Below are 21,791 nucleotides of genomic sequence, written 5' to 3' on the forward strand. Positions count from 1 at the left end.
CACTCACTACAGGCTGGCCTCAAACTCACAATCCTCTTGCCTTAACCTCTCCAATGCTGGAATTATATGCATGTACTATCATGCCTAGTTCAGCCATTTTTTTCATAGGCTAGAAAGTGTGACAAATTCAGCTGCAACTTCCAACTACATAATTTGAGAAAGAAAAACATAATTTGAGAAATACAATTAAAATCTATACATGGAATCAAGAGGGCAAGCTAGTAAATTATTGCTAATCTAGAAAGAGATTCAATCCTCGTTAAGGAGCAAATTTTACCTTAAAACAGACTAAAATATATGACACTACAATGAAAAAGTTAACTATGGGGCTGGAGATATGGCCTAGTGATAGAGTGCTTGCCTTGTATATATTAAGTCCTGGGTTCGATTCCTCAGCACCACATATACACACAAAGCCAGAGGGGTGCTGTGGCTCAAGTGGTAGAGTGCTAGCCTTGAGCAAAAAGAAGCCAGGGACAGCGCAGGCCTGGAGTTCAAGCCCCAGGACTGGCAAAAAAAAAAAAAGTTAACAAACATATCTTGGCTGAGGGATGTGGCTTAAGTGGAACACTGATTGCCTAGCAAGCTCTAGTTTCAATCCCCACGACAACAACAAAATAATAATAATTAAATAAAACTAAAGACTAAAGAAAAAAAAATTACCAAAACTTGATTTTAGGGCTGGGGATATGGCCTAGTGGCGAGAGAGCTTGCCTCGTATACATGAGGCCCTGGGTTCGATTCCCCAGCACCACATATACAGAAAACGGCCAGAAGTGGTGCTGTGGCTCAAGTGGCAGAGTGCTAGCCTTGAGCAAAAAGAAGCCAGGGACAGTGCTCAGGCCCTGAGTCCAAGGCCCAGGACTGGCAAAAAAAAAAAAAAAAAAAAAACTTGATTTTAGGTTGGTGGTGTAGCTAAGTGGTGGAGAAGCTAAGCTGTGTATAATCCTAGCCATTCAGGAGGCTAAGATCTGGGGAATCATGGTTCAAATCCAGCCTAGGCAGGAAAATCTGTAATAGTCTTATCTCCAATTAGTCGTCTAAAAGCCCAAACTGCAGCTATAGCTCAAGCAGTAGAGTACTGCCCCTCAGCAAAGTCTCAGGGAAAGGCATCCAAGGTTCTGAGTTCAAGAGTTGGTATATAAAAGAGAGAGAGACAAGAAGAAATGGAGAAGTAGAAGAGGCAAATCCACAAACTATGCTTTTATTTAAATTATACGAAGAGGCCAGGTGTCTGAGACTCATATATAATCCTAGCTAGTCACAGGCTGAGACCTAGAAAAAAAACTGAAACCAGCCCAGATGGCAAAAGTCACTGAAACTCCAAAATAACCAGCAATAAAGTGAGCTGGAGGCATGGATCAAGTGGTACAGCCCCAGCCAAATTAGCAAGCAAAGGCCTGAGTTCAAGCCCTAGTACTGGTGTATGCATGCACACACAAACCCTGCTTCCCACTCCCTCCAAAAAAAAAATCTCCAACAAACTGTCTTTCTTAGAAGAGCTATATTAGGTTTTTAGTAACAATCTTGCCAGGTTTCTTACTTTACAGGCATCTTTTTCTTGGATGGTCAGTCATGGGGCTTGACAGCCTGGGCGCTGTCCCTGAGCTTCTTTGCTCAAGGCCATCACTCTACCATTTTGAGCCACAGTGCTACCTCCAGTTTTCTGGTGATTAATTGGAGATAAGAGTCTCATGAACTTTCCCACCCTGGCTGGCTTCAAACTGCAGCTAAATTGTAATCCTCAGATCTCAGCCTCCCGAGTTGCTAGGATTACAGAAGTGAGTCACCCAGTGCCTTGCTCAATATAAACTTCTAAACAGTGACTCTCTTTCAAGGACTTTATTAAATGCTTTTCTAGATGGTGTTGGAAACTATAGCTATTTAGTTCCTGAAACTACTCTATGTAGGTGTGCTATATTAAAAATGGGAAAGCAAACCAACCAATCAACCAAACAAAAACAATCCCATAACTGTAACTTGCCCAAAGTCAGGCAGTTAACTAGGAGCAGAGACAATATTCTAACCCAGGTTTACCTGAATCCAGAGAAACATTTCACCCTACTCCATCCTAGCTAGTTCGCAAATGGCTTTGCTCTCAGTCATGTTTTAATTATTTTTCTCAATCTTTTTTTTTACACAATTTATATTTCCTCTACCTCTAAAACCATGAAAGTAAAACATCTGAAAAAAACATTAACAATAAATCCTCACAATGCTTCCCTATGGTTCAGTGAAGTTTAACACACATGTGGGTTAACTTGAAGTAGTTCTGTATATGCTTAATGTTCATTTTATGAAAACAGTAATAAGACTTTCAAAGTACCTAAGAATAAGCAGTTGTCTGTACTCTTACCTTATCAGGTTTTGTTTCTATCTTTCTGGCAGGTCTTCCTTTATTTGGTGCCTTTCTTTCTGGTTCATTATCTAAAATAAAAATAAGATATCCATTTCAGGGCTGGCAATGTGGCTTAGTGGTAGAGTGCTTGCCTAGTATGCATGAAGCCCTGAGTTCGATTCCTCAGCACCTCATAAACAGAAAAGGCCAGAAGTGGTGCTGTGGTGCTGTAGCTCAAGTGGTAGAGTGGTAGGCTTGAGCAAAAGCAGCTCAGGCACAGTGCCCAGGCCCTGAATTCAAGCCCTAGGACTGGCAAAAAAAATTAATTGAAAAAATATATCTATTTCAAATTGACAGAAAATGCTGCTCTTTGTCTGGGTGCTAGTAACTCACACCTGCAATCCGAGCTACTCAGGAGGCTGTGATCTATCTGAGGACCACAGTTCAAAGCCAGCCCAAGCAGGAAAGTCTGTGAGACTTTGATCTCCAATTAACTACCAAAAGACCAGAAGTGATGCTGTGGCTCAAAGTGGTAAACTGCTAGCCTTGAGCCAAAGAGCTCAGGAACAGTACCCAGGCCCCAAGTTCAAGCCCCATAATAATAATAATAATAATAATAATAATAATAATAAAAAAAAACCCAAACAACAACAAAAAAGAAAATGCTGCTCTATAATAGGTAATTTTGGAAAGGAAAACTGGTAACTTTGGGAATATATGTCCTGAAGGATTTTTAGAATTAAAAAAACATTATGAGGGGCTGGGAATGTGGCTTAGTGGTAGAGTGCTTGCCTAGCACGCATGAAGCCTCGGTTTGATTCCTCAGCACCACATAAACAGAAACAGCCACAAGTGCCACTGTGGCGCCAGTGGTAGAACACTAGTCTTGAGTACAGAGAGGCTCACGAACAGTGCTCAGGCCCTGAATTCAAGTCCCAGGACTGGGGGGAAAAAGTATTATGCATGGCAGGTAGCCCCATGGGTGCAGAGCCATGAGCCTGAGTCCAAGGAAGAGGCTGAGCTGCATGCAGGACTCAGCCTGGAGCTCGGACAGAGGGATATCCAGGAAGATGTGCATGGTAACTACAGCCAAGACAGATAAGCTTGGGTGTGAGGATGAATGGCAGCCCAGATGGAGGAGCATGGGACCAAGACAGAAGATGACCCAGGGACCCTCCCCAAGGCCTTTGTACAGTTCTTGCACACTGCCCATGCGCTCTTCCCCTTTAACAGGTCGTCTCCCACCAGGCCATAGCACAGGGCCTTTGAGCCATGGGTCTTGTTTCAGATTCAAGACCATTTCCCTTGTTGCAGTGACAGACTTCAACTCTGAGCCACACTGCTCGAGGACCCCAAATAGGAGTCTCAAGTATTAAGTTAAGGCTGGGAATATGGCCTAGTGGCAAGAGTGCTTACCTCATATACCTGAAGCCCTGGGTTCAATTCCCCAGCACCACATATACAGAAAATGGCCAGAAGTGGTACTGTGGCTCAAGTGGCAGAGTGCTATACTTGAGCAAAAAGAAGCCAGGGACAGTACTCAGGCCATGAGTTCAAGGCCCAGAACTGGCAAAAAAACAAATAAACAAACAAAAAGTATTAAGTTAATTGAAGATGCTATTAATAGGTATATATGGTGTTGGAATGTGGAATTTTAAAAGTTCATTTTCTGCAAACTACTCAGCAACGTCCTTGTTCCTGATGTAGTGTGGGTTCCTATGTCTTCTCATTCTAATCTGAAAGCTGCTGGCTGGGGGATAGGAAGCCAAATAAATGAATTTACCTCTGCAATACTGCAGAACTGATACTTTTTGGATTATCCTACTTAACTGTGAACTTTTGAAGATTTAGATATTCATATAGCTATAAGAAAAACAAGCCATTAAAGCCTTGTTATTCAATCATTAAAAAAAGTCTTGGGGGGGACTGGGGATATAGCCTAGTGGCAAGAGTGCCTGCCTCGGATACATGAGGCCCTAGGTTCGGTTCCCCAGCACCACATATACAGAAAACGGCCAGAAGCGGCGCTGTGGCTCAAGTGGCAGAGTGCTAGCCTTGAGCGGGAAGAAGCCAGGGACAGTCCTCAGGCCCTGAGTCCAAAGCCCAGGACTGGCCAAAAAAAAAAAAAAAAAAAAGTCTTGGGGGGAAAATGAGTGAGGTGGTAACAAGTTGAACACAAAATGTACTCACTCTCTTACATATGAAACTGTAACCTCTTTGTACTTCACTATGACAGTAAAGGGGGAAAAAAAAGTCTTAAGCTAGGTGCTGGTGGCTCAGGCCTGTATTCCTAGCTACTCAGGAGACTAAGATCTAAGGATCATAGTTCAAAGCCAGCCTGGGCATAAAAGTCCAAACTCTTATCTCCACCAGAAAACTGGAAGTAGAGCTGTGGCTCAAAGGGGTAGAGTGCCAGACTTGAGCAAAAGAGCTAAGGGACAGTGCCCAGGCCCAGGGTTCAAGACCCATGACCTGCAAAAAAAAAATAAAATAAAAAAATAAAAAATCTTATTCTGAAAAGGTTTTACAAATGAAATTTCAGGGCTGGTAATATAGCTTATTGTTAGAGTGCTTGCCTAGCATGCATGAAGCCCTGGATTCAATTCTTCAGTACCACATAAACAGAAAAAGTCAGAAGTGGCACTGTGGCTCAAGTGGTAGAATGCTAGCCTTGAGCAAAAGAAGCTTAGGGACAGTGCCTAAGCCCTGAGCTCAAGCCCCAGGACTGCCAAAACAAACAAATAAGCAAACAAAAAATTCACATCGAAGTAGGCCATCTGTTTTTGAGACAAAACAAAGGTGTTTCAGTTGTTTTGTTTCCCTCTATATACCACATACTTTTAAAAGCACCAACAACAACCACTAAAAAGGAAAGAAAAAAAGTCAAAGATTCCATTTCTCAGTTGGCTACTCAACATATGATTTTCCATTTTTTAACTATGTCCAAATTTGCAAATAAATCTCTTCCAAGTTTCTGGAGGTTAACTGGAGGAAAGGTTCATAAACTTTTCTTCCCAGACTGGCTTTGAATTGCGATCCTCAGATCTCAGCTTCCTGAGTAGCTAGGATTACAGGTATGAGCCATTAGCACCTAGCTTGCATCCTATTTTTCAGAATGGTGAGACTACTGCCAGCATTTGATCTGCTTTTCATGGCCCACTGAGTCTACCATGAACCATGATAAAGTTTTCTTTAACAATACTGTTCTTAGTGACTAAATGGATGAAGTGGGACTTACTGGGCCTTTAATTTTTCATTTTGAAGCATTGCTTGCCTTAGTTCAGGTGCTTCAATATCCCAGAACCTAGTGTGGACCTCAAAGTCAGAGAACAGAGTCTACTTTTAGGACCTGAATCTCCCACTTCCTTCTTTCTTACTACAAAGCACATGCCAATTTTAAAACTACATGACCAGGCACTCTGGTGGCTCATACCTATAATCCTAGCTATTCAGGAAAGTCCTGAGACCCTTATCTCTAATTAACCGCCAGAAAACCTAAGTGGCACTGTAAAGCTCTAAGTGGTAGAGCGCTAGCTAGCCTTGAGTGGAAAAAGCTCAGGGATAGTGTCCAGGACCTGAGTTCACGCCCCACACACACACACACACACACACACACACACACACACACACACACACACACACGAACATACATGCATAAATGGGCTTGAGATGTAGTTCAAATGGTAAAGTACTAGCCCAGCAATCACACAGCCCTTATTTCAATCCCCCATTCCACAACAAAATGTGCAAGTGTATTAAAAAACTTCAAAGACCAAAACATCCCAGTTCAGTCACTGGATCAGGAAATGGTTCTTACCATTGGCAGCTCTTGTGACAGGCTTTCTTGTTGTGGCAGATGTGACTGTTTGGGCAATCTGCTTTGTCATCTGAGTAGCTGATCGAGTCACTCTCATTGGCAGAGACACTGTGGGCTGTACAACTATGTGAAAAATAATCAAATTATGTTGGTTACTTATAAACTATTACTGTGGCAAACGATTCAGTTTGTTATAATAATTGTTAATATTCCTACCTTTTTTCTGTTTGTCCAACACTATTTTTTCAGAACTCTGTCTTTGACCAGCTCGGACTGGTCCAGCATCACTTCCATTATTAATCTGTTTAAGAGATCAGGTGCTATGTAATTTAGTTGCAGAATGAATGACTAAAATCACATTTTAAACTATAAAGTGATAGTTAAACTGAATCCTGGTCATTGTAAATTTCTCAATAAAAAAAATCTGTTAATACAAATAAAATGAAAGTTTGCCGTTTATTATATCAATTTCCTTACATCTCTTTTAGAATCCTAGAATTGACAAAATATCAATCCTTTTTTTTTTTTTTTTGGCCAGTCCTGGGCCTTGGACTCAGGGCCTGAGCACTGTCCCTGGCTTCTTCCCACTCAAGGCTAGCACTCCGCCACTTGAGCCACAGCGCCGCTTCTGGCCGTTTTCTGTATATGTGGTGCTGGGGAATCGAACCTAGGGCCTCGTGTATCCGAGGCAGGCACTCTTGCCACTAGGCTATATCCCCAGCCCAATCCTTTTCTTTTTTTGAGAAAAAGTACATCGAGTATATTGCTATCTCTAGACAGATCATAAATTCATAAACTCCAATAATTCTCTCATCTTTTGTCACTCCGGTGGCTGGAATTATAGCCCTGTAACCACCATGCCTGGCTAACTTAGGCTATTAAAAATAGCTGACTAGCCAGGCGCTAATGGCTCATGCTTGTAATCCTAACTATTTAAGAGGCTGAGATTTGAGGATCACGGTTCAAAACCAGCCTGTGCCAGAAAGTTTGTGAGACTCTCATCTCCAATTATATGGCTAGAAAGCCAGAAGTGATGCTGTGGCCATAGAACACTAGCCTTGAGTGAAAGAACCTAGGCCTTGAGTTGAAGTCTGATGACTGGCCAAAAAAAAAAAAAAGGTCAGGAGCCTGTGACTCACGTTTGTAATCCTACTCAGGAGGCACAGATCTGAGAATCTCAGCTCAAAGCCAGCTGGGACAGCAAAGTCTGAAAGACTCTTATCTCCAATTAATCACCAAGAAGCCAGAAGTAGAGCTGTGATTCCAATGGTAGAGCACTAGTCTTGAGCAAACAAGCTCAAGGATAAGCACCCAGGCCTTGAGTTCAAGACTCAGGACCAGCACAAAAAAATTAGCTGACAGGAGAAGCACAGCTCAAGTGGTAAATAAAGCACCAGCTGGGGCAAGTAACAGGATGGGAAGCACAGAGTTCTCAGTAATATCATTTTAAAAAAAAAGTGACAAATTTTCTGTTGGTTCTTAAAAACTTCAGGCATATTGGGAGTTCCGTGGTTCACATTTGTAATCCTAGCCACATAGGAGGCTGAAATCTGAGGCTTGAAGTTCAAAGCCAGCTGGGACAGAAAGTCCGTAAGACCTATTACTAGCAAAATGGTGCACTGGGAGAGTGCCAGCTCTGAGGCAAAAAGCCAATCTAGAGAGCAACTCCCTGAGTTCAAGCCCTAGTACTGGTATGCATGCATGTACATGACACATACAAAAAATAAACTTTTGAATTTTACCCAAAATATTTTTCTAAATAGAACTCTTCTCCATAGTTCACTTATTTCCTTAAAGACTTTACCCCAAAAGCTACTACCTTCAGGAAGGCTCTTATTGATGGCCCAAATAAAAAAATCTATATCCAGCATGGCTCAAGCCACAGCAGAGTACCTGCCCAGCAATCGTGAAGCCCTGAGTTCAAACCCCAGTACAAAAAAACTAAAACACACACACACGCATGCTGGTGGCTCACACTTTTAATCCTAGCTACTTGGCAGGCTGGGATCAGAATGATACAGGCCTTCTCAATCAGTAGCTATCATCAAGCTGACCAGCTCCAGGTCAACCTGGGATCTAAGATGTCCACGAGACTCCATCTCCATGGAAAGAAGCTAGGTATCATGCTGCATAACTATCATCCCAGTTACAATGGGAGCCTAATGACAGTTTAAGCATGTCACTGTATAGAAAGTTAGTCCCTCTCAAAAATGGCCATTCCTTCAGCATCAAGACACAAACTGCTAAGACACTATACCATTAACAGTAATGTTGGTACCTGCCAACTCAAGTAAATTAATTAGCATGTGTGCATCTGATATTAAGTTTATGAATTTACTTACTCTGAGGAAAAAAGTATAATCTATTGTTTTGGGCAGTATTGAGGTTTGAACTCAGGGCCTTCAGTTTATCAGGTAGGTGCTCTATCACAAGAGCCAAACTCCGAATCCTTTTGGCTTTAATTATTTTCCAGGTAAGATTTTGCACCTTTGCTCTGGTTGCTAAAGACCTTTATCCTTCCACCTAGTAGCTGTTTACCAAGCATGTTTACCACATCCAATTTCTTTGGGTCTCTGCTGGCCTTGAACCTCAACCCTCAAGATCTCCTCCAGAATAGCTGGGATTATAGGCATAAACCACCCAACACAGAACATCAGTTATTGTAATAACAATCATTAGTATCAACTATACCTTAGTCTGTCCCATTTGGTCTTTGGCCTTTGATCTTGTAATACGTACATTAGATGGAATAGCCTAAAAAGAGTCATGAGAACACCAAGTTAAACAAAATGAACTGGTAAAAGTTTATTTCACTATTTCATTAGGAATGAAATTCCCAAGCTAAATTTTATCTTTAATCATTTATGGCATAAATATACCTGCTAATTTAAATATCTACCAATGAAGGACTAAGAAGAAAGGTGTTAGTTACTTTAACTCATAAAGAAGATTCTAGTCAAAAAGAACAAGTCTATTTCAGATTAATATCACAAATTTACCTTTTTTTCCTTAGCTTTCAGGGCATTCTGGTTTGTTAAAAGAAAGCAAGGTGTATCAGGTCTATACAGACCTACTTTAAATACTCCTTGTTTAGCTTTCTCTCTTTGTTCTTTCAGTTTTTTAAGTTGTTTTTCTTCTTTGTACTTTTGGAGCATTTGTCTTCGTTCATCACTTTGGACAGTTTTCATTGATCCTAAATAGGAAAAGTAAGTCAAACACACTATAGAAAACAGTTCAGATTAAAAAGTACAGCAAACATAAAAAAGCAGTTGTGTCCAACTTCAAAATAATTCTAATAACTTTTTGCTAATTCTTCAATACTAACCACAGTCCACAAATTATTTGGACCCCTAGTTTTCTCAAAATGTCTCTTCCTCTTCTCTTCACTTGCAGAAATATTTATTAAATCCTTGCTATACTTTGGCACGTTTTACCTCACTTTTCAACTAACTATCTAACTCATGCAGTTATCAAGCTTCAAAGCTGACTTTTACTAAGTTTCATTGTGAAAAAATGTCTTGTGTTATTCTCTTTCACACTGATTAAACCTGGCCTATCTGACCAAGAAGAGCCTAGCAAGTAGCTAGGATTACAGGACCATACATACCATTAACATCAGGTTCTTTTATTTTTTCTTTATTTGGCTCTTATTTCTTTATATGGCTCTTTCCTTCATAATGGATCCAAATCATTTTGAGCAAACTCTAAGCATTGTCCAAATGAATTCTGAAGTTTGGGTCATGTTTCCATTGGCAAAGTATTCGTATTTCACAGCTTCTTTGATTAGACTATTTGTATGCTTTTTGTCAATTTACCTTCTTGAGATTTACCCAAGTTCTAGAAAGCACTAGGTTTCTCATAGGCAATTTAGATAATAAATAAATAAATAATTTAGATAATAAAATGCTACATATAATACCTGATATGTGAATAAGCTTTCATCTAGCTAGTGATATGTTCAGCCTTAATACTGACAGTTTAGTTGTAGAAAACAATTATTTAGAGTGGTATTTCCAAACTCCATTTTTCTGGTAGGGTTTTAATCTTTATTTTAAGGCTTTAAACTAACTCTTTTAAAGCACTTAAAATTACAATAGACAATTACTTACTTGTCTTAATATTAGTCTCTGGAACAAGGTCTTGAGCACTCTCATCTATGCTAACAAGAACTCTGCCTCCCAAGGTTGGAATGTTAACATCCTTCAAACCAAAGTGTCTATTTCGTTCATATTCCTTATATCTGTTTTCTTTCTGGGATAGTGATTTTCTATGAGCAATTTTAGTCCTAATCATATCAGTACTTAAATCCTTTCTGTGACGATTGGCAAAACGTGATGAAGACATCCTGAAAGGGAAGAGAAACACAAATCAACTTAAATGGATTTCCAGTTTCTTATTTAGAAAACTAAGATTCCAGTTCATATCATATTCCAGTGGATTTCCTATCCCACCTCAGAGTCTGCTGAAATAAAAATAAATGTATCATAGGGCTGGGAATATGGCCTAGTGGTAAAGTGCTTGCCTCATATACATTAAGCCCTGGGTAGAGAAAAAAGCTGGAAGTGGAGCTGTGGCTCAACTGGTAGAGTGCTAGCCGTGAGCAAAAAGAAGCCAGGGACAGTGCTCAAGCCCTGAGTTCAAGCCCCAGGACTGTCCCCCCCCAAAAAAAATGTATCATAAAATAAATATATGATAATGAAGAATGGAAAAAAGGTTACCAAAGGTCAGGCTTAACCAAAGGGCAGGGATTCTGAATAGGAACTTATTTAATGGATAAGGTGCAGTCTAGGAAAATCACAGTCAAGAACATACACAAATTATCATAGAGAACACTGAGGAAACATATGGTGAAAGTAAAGGGGGGTTGGGAATATAGCCTAGTGGTAGAGTGCTTGCCTCACATACATGAATCACTGGGTTCAATTCCTTAGGACCACATATATAGAAAAGGCCAGAAGTGAAACTGTAGCTCAAGTGGTAGAGTGCTAGCCTTGAGCAAAAAGAAGCCAGGGTGTGGGAACCCATAAATGCAGAGCTTACATAAGGTTGGCCTTAGAGAATTGGAAACCCTTCTCTGAGGGCAGCCCTGACAAGACCTATTGCGTGTAGCATTACAATGGCCACAGTTTCCCCCCTCGTGAAAATTGATTTTCACTAGACCTTAGAGCTTGCAAGTGGCCTATTCAAATTGGCTGTTTACTGCTTGCTCATCTTCACATCCCGTTTTCAGGAAGTCACTAATCCTAGAATTGTTCCCCCACTGTGGTGCCCTTCTCTCTATTTTTTTTTTTGCCAGTCCTGGGCCTTGGACTCAGGGCTTGAGCACTGTCCCTGGCTTCTTTTTGCTCAAGGCTAGCACTCTGCCACTTGAGCCACAGCACCACTTCTGGCCATATTCTATATATGCGGTGCTGTGGAATTGAACCCGGGGCTTCAAGTATATGAGGGAAGCATTTTTGCCACTAAGCCATATTCCTAGCCCGTCCTTATCTCTTAAAGATGGCTATCTTGTTTTCTGCATGTATTCTCCTGTTTGATAATTAAAAAGCCCTGTTCATGGAAACCTCTGAATCTGTTGCTGGAGTGAGGCAGCAGGTCCCCTGGTACCCTGAAACCAGTTCCAGGGTCTGGTCTCCAGCACTGCTTTGCTCCCAGCCTTGCTCCCGGCTGCAGCGGGACAAGGCACTTGTCACAGTTTACAACACCAGGGAAAGTGCTCAGGCCCTGAGTTCAAGCCCCAGGACAAAAAAAGAAAAGTAAAAGAATGCACATAGAAGAGTTTCTTTAGCCTTCCCTGGGTGATAAATATGGAATCTACTAGTTCTCATTCCAAAAAATGAAACAGCTGTCAAGCACAGGTAGCTCATGCTACTTCAGGAAGCGGTATCTATCTAAGGATCCAGGTTCGAAGTCAACCCTGGGCAAAAACGTCAGAGACTCTTATCTCCAATTAAGCATGAAAAGAACTAGAAATGGAGCTGTGGTTCAAGTAGAGCGCTAGCCTTGAGAAAAAAAAGCTCAGGGACAGCACTCAAGACTTGAGTTTGAGTCCTAGGACCAGCATGAAAGAAAAAAAGAGGGGGGAGGAGGGAAAGGCAGAGAGAGGAAGGAAGGAAGGAAGGAAGGAAGGAAGGAAGGAAGGAAGGAAGGAAGGAAGGAAGGAAGGAAGGAAGGAAGGAAGGAAGGAAGGAAAAGCCTACAGCCTATAATTCCAGCACTGAGCATGAGACAGGAGGTTGAAAGTTCAAGGTCAGCCTGGACTACATAAAGAAACCATATCTAAAAAAAAAAAAAGCAAAACACACATTAGACAGGCACGGATGATAAAGAAAGCTGGATATACAAGATTGAAAAAAAGGTTTTCAAGGAAATCCTTAGAGATATGCTTACCAAAATGCCCTATTACTTTTGCTCATGCAAAACTCATATAGTTCACTTTTCTAAGAAAATATACTCTATCCTAAAAATATCTTTGAGAAATGCATTTAGCAAAACAAAGATAATGTGAAGTCTAACAGTATATCCAGTTGAGAAGAATAAAGAACATGGAAAATCTGAAGAGTGGTCACCTGTATACAACTGGCATAATAGACTACCAAGTCAAAGTAGAGAAATGGGACTTGTTATCCAGAATAAAAGTCTTGAAGGTAGCCAAGTGATGGTGCCTCATACCTATATGGTAATCCTAGATACTCAGGAGATTGAGATCTGAGAATTGTGGCTTGAAACCAACCTAGACAGGAAAGTCTGTGATAGACTCTTATCTACAATTAACTGCCCAAGTTGGAAGTAGAACTGTGGGTTTCAAGTAGTAGATTGCCCACCTTGAGGAAAAAGAAAACAAACAAACCTAAAGGACAGTGCTGAGTTCAAGCCCCAGTACAAGCTCCCCCCCCCCCTCAATAAAAAGAAAGAAAAGAAAGTCCTGCAGGCTCTATGATCAGGAGGTTAAAAGTTACAAGTACTCTGTCAACACTGGAATAAAAACAGCTTCTACCATTATACTCAACATTATGCTTTTAACCAAGCAAGTAAGTAGTTTTTCAGTAGACACCAATTTTATGCCTTCTAATTCAATCTAATTCTGATTCTACCTATAGCAGATCCCACAGGTCAAGTGCTTAGCTCTGCCAATCAGACTGACCTGGCACAAAGCAAGGTGCAGGTTGTTTACCTATGTTACTTATACACCCTCTCCTCAGGTTGTACTAATTTACTAACGAGCTAGGAACCCAGGGAAATGCTTTCCTTACATCTACTGGTTTATTATAAAGAACATTAAAAAGGGCATAGATGAAAAAAATACTTAGGGTAAGGCAAGTGGGAAGTAGCACAAGTCTTCCTTGCAAACTCTTCTCAAAAAACACCCTCGACAAACCTCCATGTGTTTCTGTTTGAAAGCTCTCTAAACCCTTTTTCCTTTTTCTTTGGGAGGGGGATGAGCAGTAGTAGTCATGACTGATTAAATTATGGTCAATTTTAGACCGAAGTTGGTCAACTCAGTTTCCAATCCCTCTCTTCTCTGGAGGCTAAGGGTGGGGTTGAAAGACTCTCTAAAGCAATTTTGACCTTTCCAGTGACCAACGCCCACCTAGAAGCCTGCTCTCTGAGTAATTCAATTCATTAGCACATAGGAGATATTACTTAATTAAGAGTCTAGGATTTTAGAAGTTGTATGGCAAAAAATTCAGTGACAAATACCAAATTGTTTACAATGTTACAGTCACACTACCCTCTTCAAAGGTCTTCAATAAGAACTTACAAAGTCCACCAAGAAAGCTCTAAGGAAGAAATGGAGTGGCTGAGGTGGTACATGCCTGTATCCCAGCACTCCAGAAGTTCATGCAGGAAGTCAAGAATACAAGGTCAGCTTGGACTACTTAGCAGACTGTCTTAACAAAATAAAAAGTCCATTTGACCTGGATGCTATACCATCTCCCTAAAAAGCTCAAGCGGTAATGGGCATGCATTTCATGAAGAACTCTCTTCTATTATGTAATTTGTTCTGTAGTGCAAATATTTATTATTCATTTCCTAAACACTAAAGAAAAGCTAAAACTATTACTAGTTACTATAAGGTCCACCCTGGGAGGGCTCAAGCAGATGCCCCCCACCTGGTTAAGTTTCTACCCAGTTACCTGGGTAACCAGCATGCCTGGAGGCAGTTACTTCCCTCATCCCTGAGGTCACATCCTAATCCACCCATATATATGTGATATGTATCACATACAGTATCACCCATATATATCACATATAGTATACATGTATATATATGCACATATAATACTACACACACGCAAATTGTGTGTGTGTGTGTGTGTGTGTGTGTGTGTCCCCGCCAGTACTGGGGCTTGAACTCAAGACGTGGGTGCTGTCCCTTAGTTTTTCCCATTCAAGGCTGGCGCTCTATCATTTGAGCCACAGATCCAATTCTGGCTTTCCCTTGGACAGTTGGTGATAAAGACTCACGGACTTTCTTGCCCAGGCTGGCTTCGAACCGTGATCCTCGGCTCTCAGTCCCGAGTAGCAAGGATTACAGCCCGGCTTGACCGAATATTAAATGCACACTTAATTATATAGCCTTAAAAGGTTAGAATATCTCTATGGTACAGAAGAGATCCATTAACTGCCTGCATTAGCACGTTTTCTTTGGCTGGTTGTCTGGGAAGGTCAGTCAGTCTAAGGGCTCAAGTTCCCCACCAGGGGCTGGTTTTAGTTGTCACCGGATCTGGGAGGAGCTGCTGGAACAGAATGGGGGGGGGGGGAGGTTATGCTCGTCCCGCCCCGGGGAGCACCGGGCCCCTCAAAGCCCAATTATGTTCGATGTAAAACGCGCCAAACCGGCCTATAGTACCGAGCGACGACCACCCCGAGGTCTGGCCGGCACCGGGGAGGGGGGGACACGGGGGTCCCGCTCCCGCAGAGGCCTAAGGTAGAACCGGCTCGCAGCCCGGTCCTCACACCGCTAGACGCCCACCCAGCGCGGGCCAGCGTCCTCCCCCAGCTCCTCAGCACCCCGCTTCCCCGATTACCTGATGCACCTCAGTGGAACCTCAGCCAAATAAACAGAGAAGGAACCCTAAAGGTCCGGACAAACTCCGTCAAGCAGCCGCAGGAACGCCTACCAGCCACACCGCGCAAAATTCAAACTTCCGCCCGGGCCTCTGATTGGAGGGGCTTTAACCAGCACTTCCCGGGGAGCTCCCGCCCCTTCCTCTCCACGAGGCTTGCGATAGGTTCGCTCTGCGCAACGTTTGAATTGATTGAAAGCCAAAGGGACTGTTCGAAGGATGGGTGGGACGGGAAGAAGAGGCAGGATCTTCACGGCTGAAGCGGAGCGTGGAGCGCACTGACCGAGGTCGGCTGGGCTCCGGGCCCCGCCCCCGGCTGGCGGCACCGGGCGACTTGGTCTCATGTCAGCTTTGGCTGTCTCTTCAGAGCCACTGAGGTTCACCCGCTTTGGGGATCCACTTTCGCAGTGATTTTTTTGTGCTTGTGTTTTCTTGGTGCCGGTCCTAGGGCTTGGACTCAGGTCCCGGGCTCTGTCCCTGAGCTTTTTGTGCTCAAGGCTGGCGCTCTACCACTTGAACCACAGCTTCATTTCCAGCTTTTTGATAGGTAATTAGAGATAAGAGTCTCAGACTTTCCTGATGAGGCGGGATTTGAACTGCCATCTTCAGATCTCAGCCTGAGTAGTCAGGATGTACACGTGGGAGCCACTGGCACCAGGCTCTCCTGGCTTTTTAATGTCCAGTTTCGTCATAGAAAACCAGCAGCATTAATTGTTTTGTTTTTAACCTTTTAACTCCTTTTTTTTTTTTTTTTTTAATCTAGTGGCGTTTTGGACTCTAGGATTTGGCTTTGCTAGGCAGTCATGCCACCAGGCTCTTGCTATAAATTCATAGGTTGGTTGTTTTTTGTTTCTGTTTTTGGCCTGAGGTGGGCCTTTGATCTCAACTCTCCTACCTAAGGTTCCCTTCCTGGCAGCTGGGATTATAGCTGTTTTTGTTTTGTTTTACAGTTCTAGGTACCTACCCAAGGCTAAACACACGGCTAAGCAGGCAGTCTTCCTTATCACTAAGCTACATCTAGGGATGACTTTTTTTTTTTTTTTTAACATTTTTTAAATGGAAGTTACCATTTTTTTAAAGTCTAACTCTAGTATTCATTTGTCAGCGTTCTATTCTGGGTTCAGTCCTTTGTCAGATATGTGTATTTAAAATATGTCTTCTCATTTCATAGGTGATTGTTTTAAGAATAAATGTAATTTTGGATATTTTCAGATTTGTAAGGTCCACCCCTGGGAGGGTTCCATGCAGATCCCCCCCCCCCCACCTGTTTAAGTCTGAGCCCAGTACCTGAGTACCTAGGTAACTGGCACACCTTGAGGTAGTTACCTCCTCCTTCTCTGAGGTCACATGCAATCCACCTGGCCATGTCTCCCACCTTTTCCTTTATAATCTGGCTCAACATGGTCCCCACTCTCTTCCTTTTCTCTCTCAGTCCCTTTTGCTCTTTTTTCCTTCTTTCTTTCCCTCTGTCTCGCAATGCCTACATCTTGTGTGGGCTGGCTGTTTACTTCCCCCCAAGTTCCCCCTTTCTGCCTGAACCATGTGGTGGGTTTCCTTTCCGGCTAACCTTACAAAATTTACAGAAAATTTGCAAGTATAATAGAGTTCTCACCTGTCCAATCTCCATTTTGTCTAGGTATATCTGTTACAATTAGTAAAATGATACTGATACATTATTCCAAGCTAGACACTCTAGGATCCCATGCATATGCCATATTACATTTAGTTCTCTTATTGCCTTTGGCTTCTTAGACTGTGACTTATTTCTCAGATTCTTTGTTTTAGATATCGCTGATGAATTTGAGGAGTAATCAAGTATTTGTAGAATGCCTATCACGAGTAAGTTATGCCAGAAAACATAGATATCTTTCCAAATGTTGAAATTTGTTGAATAATAATAAATGTTCAAGCTGTGCCAAGTTTTTTGGTTCTATTTTATCAAGTTTTACTGAGTTTGGAAACTGGTTTTTAGCCTCACGGCCTGTTTAGAGGGCCCATAGTAGGTCTGACCACTTGCACCCATATGCCAAATACAGAGAGGTTTTAAAGCTCTGTATAAGTAAAAGTTGCTGTTGTTGGGACTGAAGGTATGGTTCATTGGTAGAGTGTTTACCTAGCATGCATGGAGTCCTGGCTTTAATCCCTAACACTAGAAAAAATGCTTTTGTGGTTAAAGTATTTTTAATTGGGAATAAGAATTATTAATTACTCTTCTGACATGAAGGTTTTGCACAACATTTGTCCTAGCAGTGATTGTCTGAGAATAATTATTTCCTTTCACCAATTCATAAATCATGCTAATGCTTCCAGCAAATGAGATAGAGTTAGAAGGAGAGAGAAGGTATAGTTGAACCTCTAGAACCAAAGGAATTATTGGTTGTCTGGGGAATTTCATTTATCTGTATTATCTATAATCTTCTAGGTTAAACACCAAATGAAATTGGCATAGACAACACAGTTTAGTTGAGTTGTGTGTGTATGTGTGTGTTTTTAACTTGAAGCAGGGCTAGTTCTTCCCAATTAATGAAACATTTTATTTTATTTTTTTATCCATTGGATTAATTTATTTTTTTAAGTTTTTATTATAAAACTGATGTACAGAGAGGTTACAGTTTCATACGTTAGGCATTGGATACATTTCTTGTACTGTTTGTTACCTTGTCCCTCATACCCCCCTCCCCCCTTAATGAAACATTTTAAAGTTAACAAGTACAGGTCTACAGAATTATTTCTCTTTCTGCCAGAAATTTAACTGTGCAGCAGCATTATGACACATTCTAGCCTAAACTCATGATTTAAAATCAGGGTGGATCAGCAGTTACTGTAAATAGAAACCCTGCAATAGAAAACTGTCAAGAAAAAGGCTGTGGAAGAGGTAAAAGTGTCATTTAAAAATATGTAATTCCACATTCTTCACTGAAATAGAGAAAGCAACCCATAAGTTCATATGGAACAGCAAAAGACCTAGAATAGCCAAAGCAATTCTAGGCAAAAAAAGCAGTGCAGGAGGTATCACAATACCAGATTTCAAGCTCTATTATAGAGCCATCATAACAAAAACAGCCTGGTATTGGTATAAAAACAAACCTGAAGACCAATGGAATAGAATTGAAGACCCAGAAATAAAACCACACTCTTACAGTCAGCTGATATTCGACAAAGGAGCTAAAGACATACAATGGAAAAAACATAGCCTCTTCAACTACTGGTGCTGGGAAAACTGGGCAGCCATATGTGAAAAACTCAAAATAGACCCCAGTCTATCACCATGCACCAAGACAACTCAAAATGGATCAAGCACCTCAACATCAGACCTGAATCCTTGAAACTACTGAAGGACAGAGTAGGAAAGACACTAGAACTTATAGGCACAGGTAGGAACTTCCTGAATAGAGTCCCAGGAGCACAACAGATAGGGGAGAGACTCGACAAATGGGACTACTACAAATTAAAAAGTTTCTGCACAGCTAAACACATAGCCACCAAACTAGAAAGACAACCAACCATATGGGAAAGGATCTTTACCGGCACAGCAACAGACAAAGGCCTAATATCTGTCATCTACAGAGAACTCAAAAAACTAAGCCCCTCCAAGCCCAGTAAACCAATTATGAAATGGGCAAAGGAGCTAAAGAGAAGAAATAAAAATGGCAAAGAAACATATGAGGAAATGTTCAACATCCCTGGCAGTAAAGGAAATGCAAATAAAAACAACCCTTGAGATACCACCTCACTCCAGTTAGAATGGCCTATACTCTGAACTCAGGAAACAACAAATGCTGGAGGGGGTGCTGGGAAAGAGGAACCCTCCTCCATTGTTGGTGGGAGTGCAAATTAGTACAACCACTTTGGAGAACAGTATGGAGGTTCCTCAAAAAGCTCAACATAGACCTACCCTATGACCCAGCCATACCACTCCTAGGCATCTATCCTGAACAACAGGACCCAAGATATCAAAAAGACATTTTCACTTCCATGTTTATCGCTGCACAATTCACAATAGCCAAAATATGGAAGCAACCCAGATGCCCCTCCACAGATGAATGGATCCAAAAATATGGTACCTATATACAATGGAATACTACATAGCGATTAGAAATGGTGAAATATTGGTATTCGCAGGGAAATGGTCAGAACTTGAACAAATAATCTTGAGCGATACAAGCCTAGAACACAGAAAACAAAGGGGCATGATCTCCTTGATATATGACTGTTAAGGTGGGGGGAGGGGGAGACAGTAGAGACCAAGTTTGCAGAACCAAAAACTTCTTGTCAAATGGTATTTCCCACAGGTTTGGGTCAGCGACCCTACATTATGTAACTAAAACCAAACAACTGCTCAACATATAAAGGTCAAAAATAGACCTCTCAGTGGATCACAATAGCTCAAAAGCTATGTATGTATGTTCATATAAGACAAAGATAAGCAAACTCTATTGTTGATGTTACATTTAAAGTCCTAGGTGAATTTCCTTTGGCATAGGCCATGTGGCTACTGTATATGTTTTTGGTACACTGTGTAATGTATATATGTCTACCTGATCTAGGGAAGGGAAAGAAAAACAGGGTGTAAGATATCACAAGAAATGTACACACTGCCCTATTATGTAACTGTACCCCTTTTGTACAACACCTTGTCAAAAAATTTTTTTAATTAATAAATAAATTTTTTAAAAAAATATGTAATTCCTAGGCTGGGAATGTGGCTTTGTGGTAGAGTGCTTGCCTAGCATGCATGAAGCCCTAGGTTTGATTCCTCAGTACCACATATACAGAAAAAGAGTCAGAAGTGGTGCTGTGCCTCAAGGATTAAGAGTGCTAGCCTTGTGCAAAAGAAGCTCAGGGACAGTGCCCAGGCCCTGAGTTCAAGCCCCAGGACTGACAAAAAATAAAAGTAAATAAAAATATGTACTTCCATTATTATATATCATAAAGAAAATTAACATGCATAGATAAAAGGAAGAATGCTATAAAATTGTTTCAGGAGTGTATTTCTGGAATTTAATGCATGAGTATGCTGAGCTGTTTTTCAATAGTTCATGACATATAAATATAATCTTTCTCAAAAACAATATGACAGTATATGTCAAGAAACATAGAGATTTCAGATCCCAGAATAAATCTGATGATTTATCAAGAAATCATATGCCTAAAGATGTTTGCCACTTTCCTGACAATGAAAAATCAGAAGCAATTGAAATGTCAACAATAGGCAAATGGTTTATAGTAAGAAGTCTAATCACCATACATCAATCAAAAAATGCTAACTACAAAAGCCAAATAGCAACATAGAAAAATGCTTGTGTCATGGTGTTAAATGAAAAGTATGTTGCTTATCCACTGTGGGAAAAAATAAATAGGAATAGACCAAAGTTTGAATAGCTACATAATATGGAGAAAAATACTTTTCTATGTTCTAAATGATTAATAGGCTGGAGATGAGGCTCTGGGTTTGGTCCTTCAGATTTGAGAAAAAATGTTTAGTAACAAGATGCTGTTACTTTAAACAAAGGTGGCAAATTAACGCACTCTTATGTGTCTGTTACTGGAGTTTGAACTCAGGGACTTGCATTGGAAGGAAGGAAGGCACTCTATCTCTTTAGGCACATTTCAGGCCTACTTTGTTTTAGTATTTTTCAAAGAAGGTCTCATATTTTTGCTCACACTAGCCTGTTGGGTTTTTTGTTGTTGTTGTTTTTGCCAGTCCTGGGGCTTGGACTCAGGGCCTGAGCACTGTCCCTGGCTTCTTTTTGCTTAAGGCTAGCACTCTACCACTTGAGCCACAGCGCCACTTCTGGCCTTTTCTATGTATGTGGTGCTGAGGCATTGAACCCAGGGCTTCATGTATATGAGGCAAGCACTCTTGCCACTAAGCCATATTTCCAGCCCCTAGCCTAGATTTTAATCCTCATGTTTTTACTTCCCATGTAGATGAGATAACAGAAGTTAGCCACTGTGCTTGATACAAGAGACAGGGCCCAGGCCCTGATACAAGCCCCACGACCAACAAACAAAAAAACCTTTTTTTTTTTGTAGTGATGGGAATTGAACTTAAGGCCTCAAGCATGCAAAGTAAGTACTCTATCACTGAGATACACAATTAAGCCCTATTTGGGGGAAGTCAATCTCTCTCCCTATTTATTTATTTATTTATTGCCAGTTCTGGGGCTTGTGACTCAGAGCCTGACCACTGGCCCTTGGTTCTTTTTGCTCAAGGCTAGCACTCTACCTCTTGAGCAGGGCCACTTCCGGCTTTTTCTGTTTATATGGTACTAAGGAATCGAACCCAGGGCTTCGTGCATGCTAGGCAAGCACTCTATTGCCCCCTCTTTTTGTTTTAAACAGAAATACAGTTTACCCATTAAAATTGTTAATTGAATCAGAATCTGTATTACCCGTTTTCATTTTGGAAACCCATTGCTTGAACCTTTCTTTAAGGAACCAAAAGCAGTACAGCAGACTCACCAGATGGTGGCACCCCAAAGCCCAGAAACTTAACAGCATAGGTCTCTAAATTAGGTGCACTGTCAACAATTTAGACAGTCAAGAATTCAATGTAAATCCT

The 21,791-nt window shown here is 41.2% G+C and overlaps 1 protein-coding gene across 2 annotated transcripts in view; it reads right to left on the bottom strand.

Annotated features, from left to right (window-relative positions):
• Nucleotides 1–15,290, bottom strand: part of Dlgap5 (DLG associated protein 5) — a 39,501-nt gene extending 24,211 nt beyond the window's left edge. For both annotated transcript variants that reach the window (XM_048362521.1, XM_048362522.1), the window contains exons 1-7: nt 15,188–15,290; nt 10,265–10,500; nt 9,155–9,348; nt 8,847–8,909; nt 6,372–6,456; nt 6,156–6,278; nt 2,357–2,427 (exon numbers count right to left, since the gene is read on the bottom strand). In XM_048362521.1, the coding sequence (XP_048218478.1) occupies nt 2,357–2,427; nt 6,156–6,278; nt 6,372–6,456; nt 8,847–8,909; nt 9,155–9,348; nt 10,265–10,499 (771 nt within the window). In that variant the 5' untranslated portion in view covers nt 10,500; nt 15,188–15,290. The remainder of the gene's footprint in view (nt 1–2,356; nt 2,428–6,155; nt 6,279–6,371; nt 6,457–8,846; nt 8,910–9,154; nt 9,349–10,264; nt 10,501–15,187) is intronic.
• Between the last annotated feature and the right edge of the window lie 6,501 nt (nt 15,291–21,791).

Source organism: Perognathus longimembris, chromosome 14 (genome assembly GCF_023159225.1).
Source record: "Perognathus longimembris pacificus isolate PPM17 chromosome 14, ASM2315922v1, whole genome shotgun sequence".
NCBI classification, from domain to species: domain Eukaryota; kingdom Metazoa; phylum Chordata; class Mammalia; order Rodentia; family Heteromyidae; genus Perognathus; species Perognathus longimembris.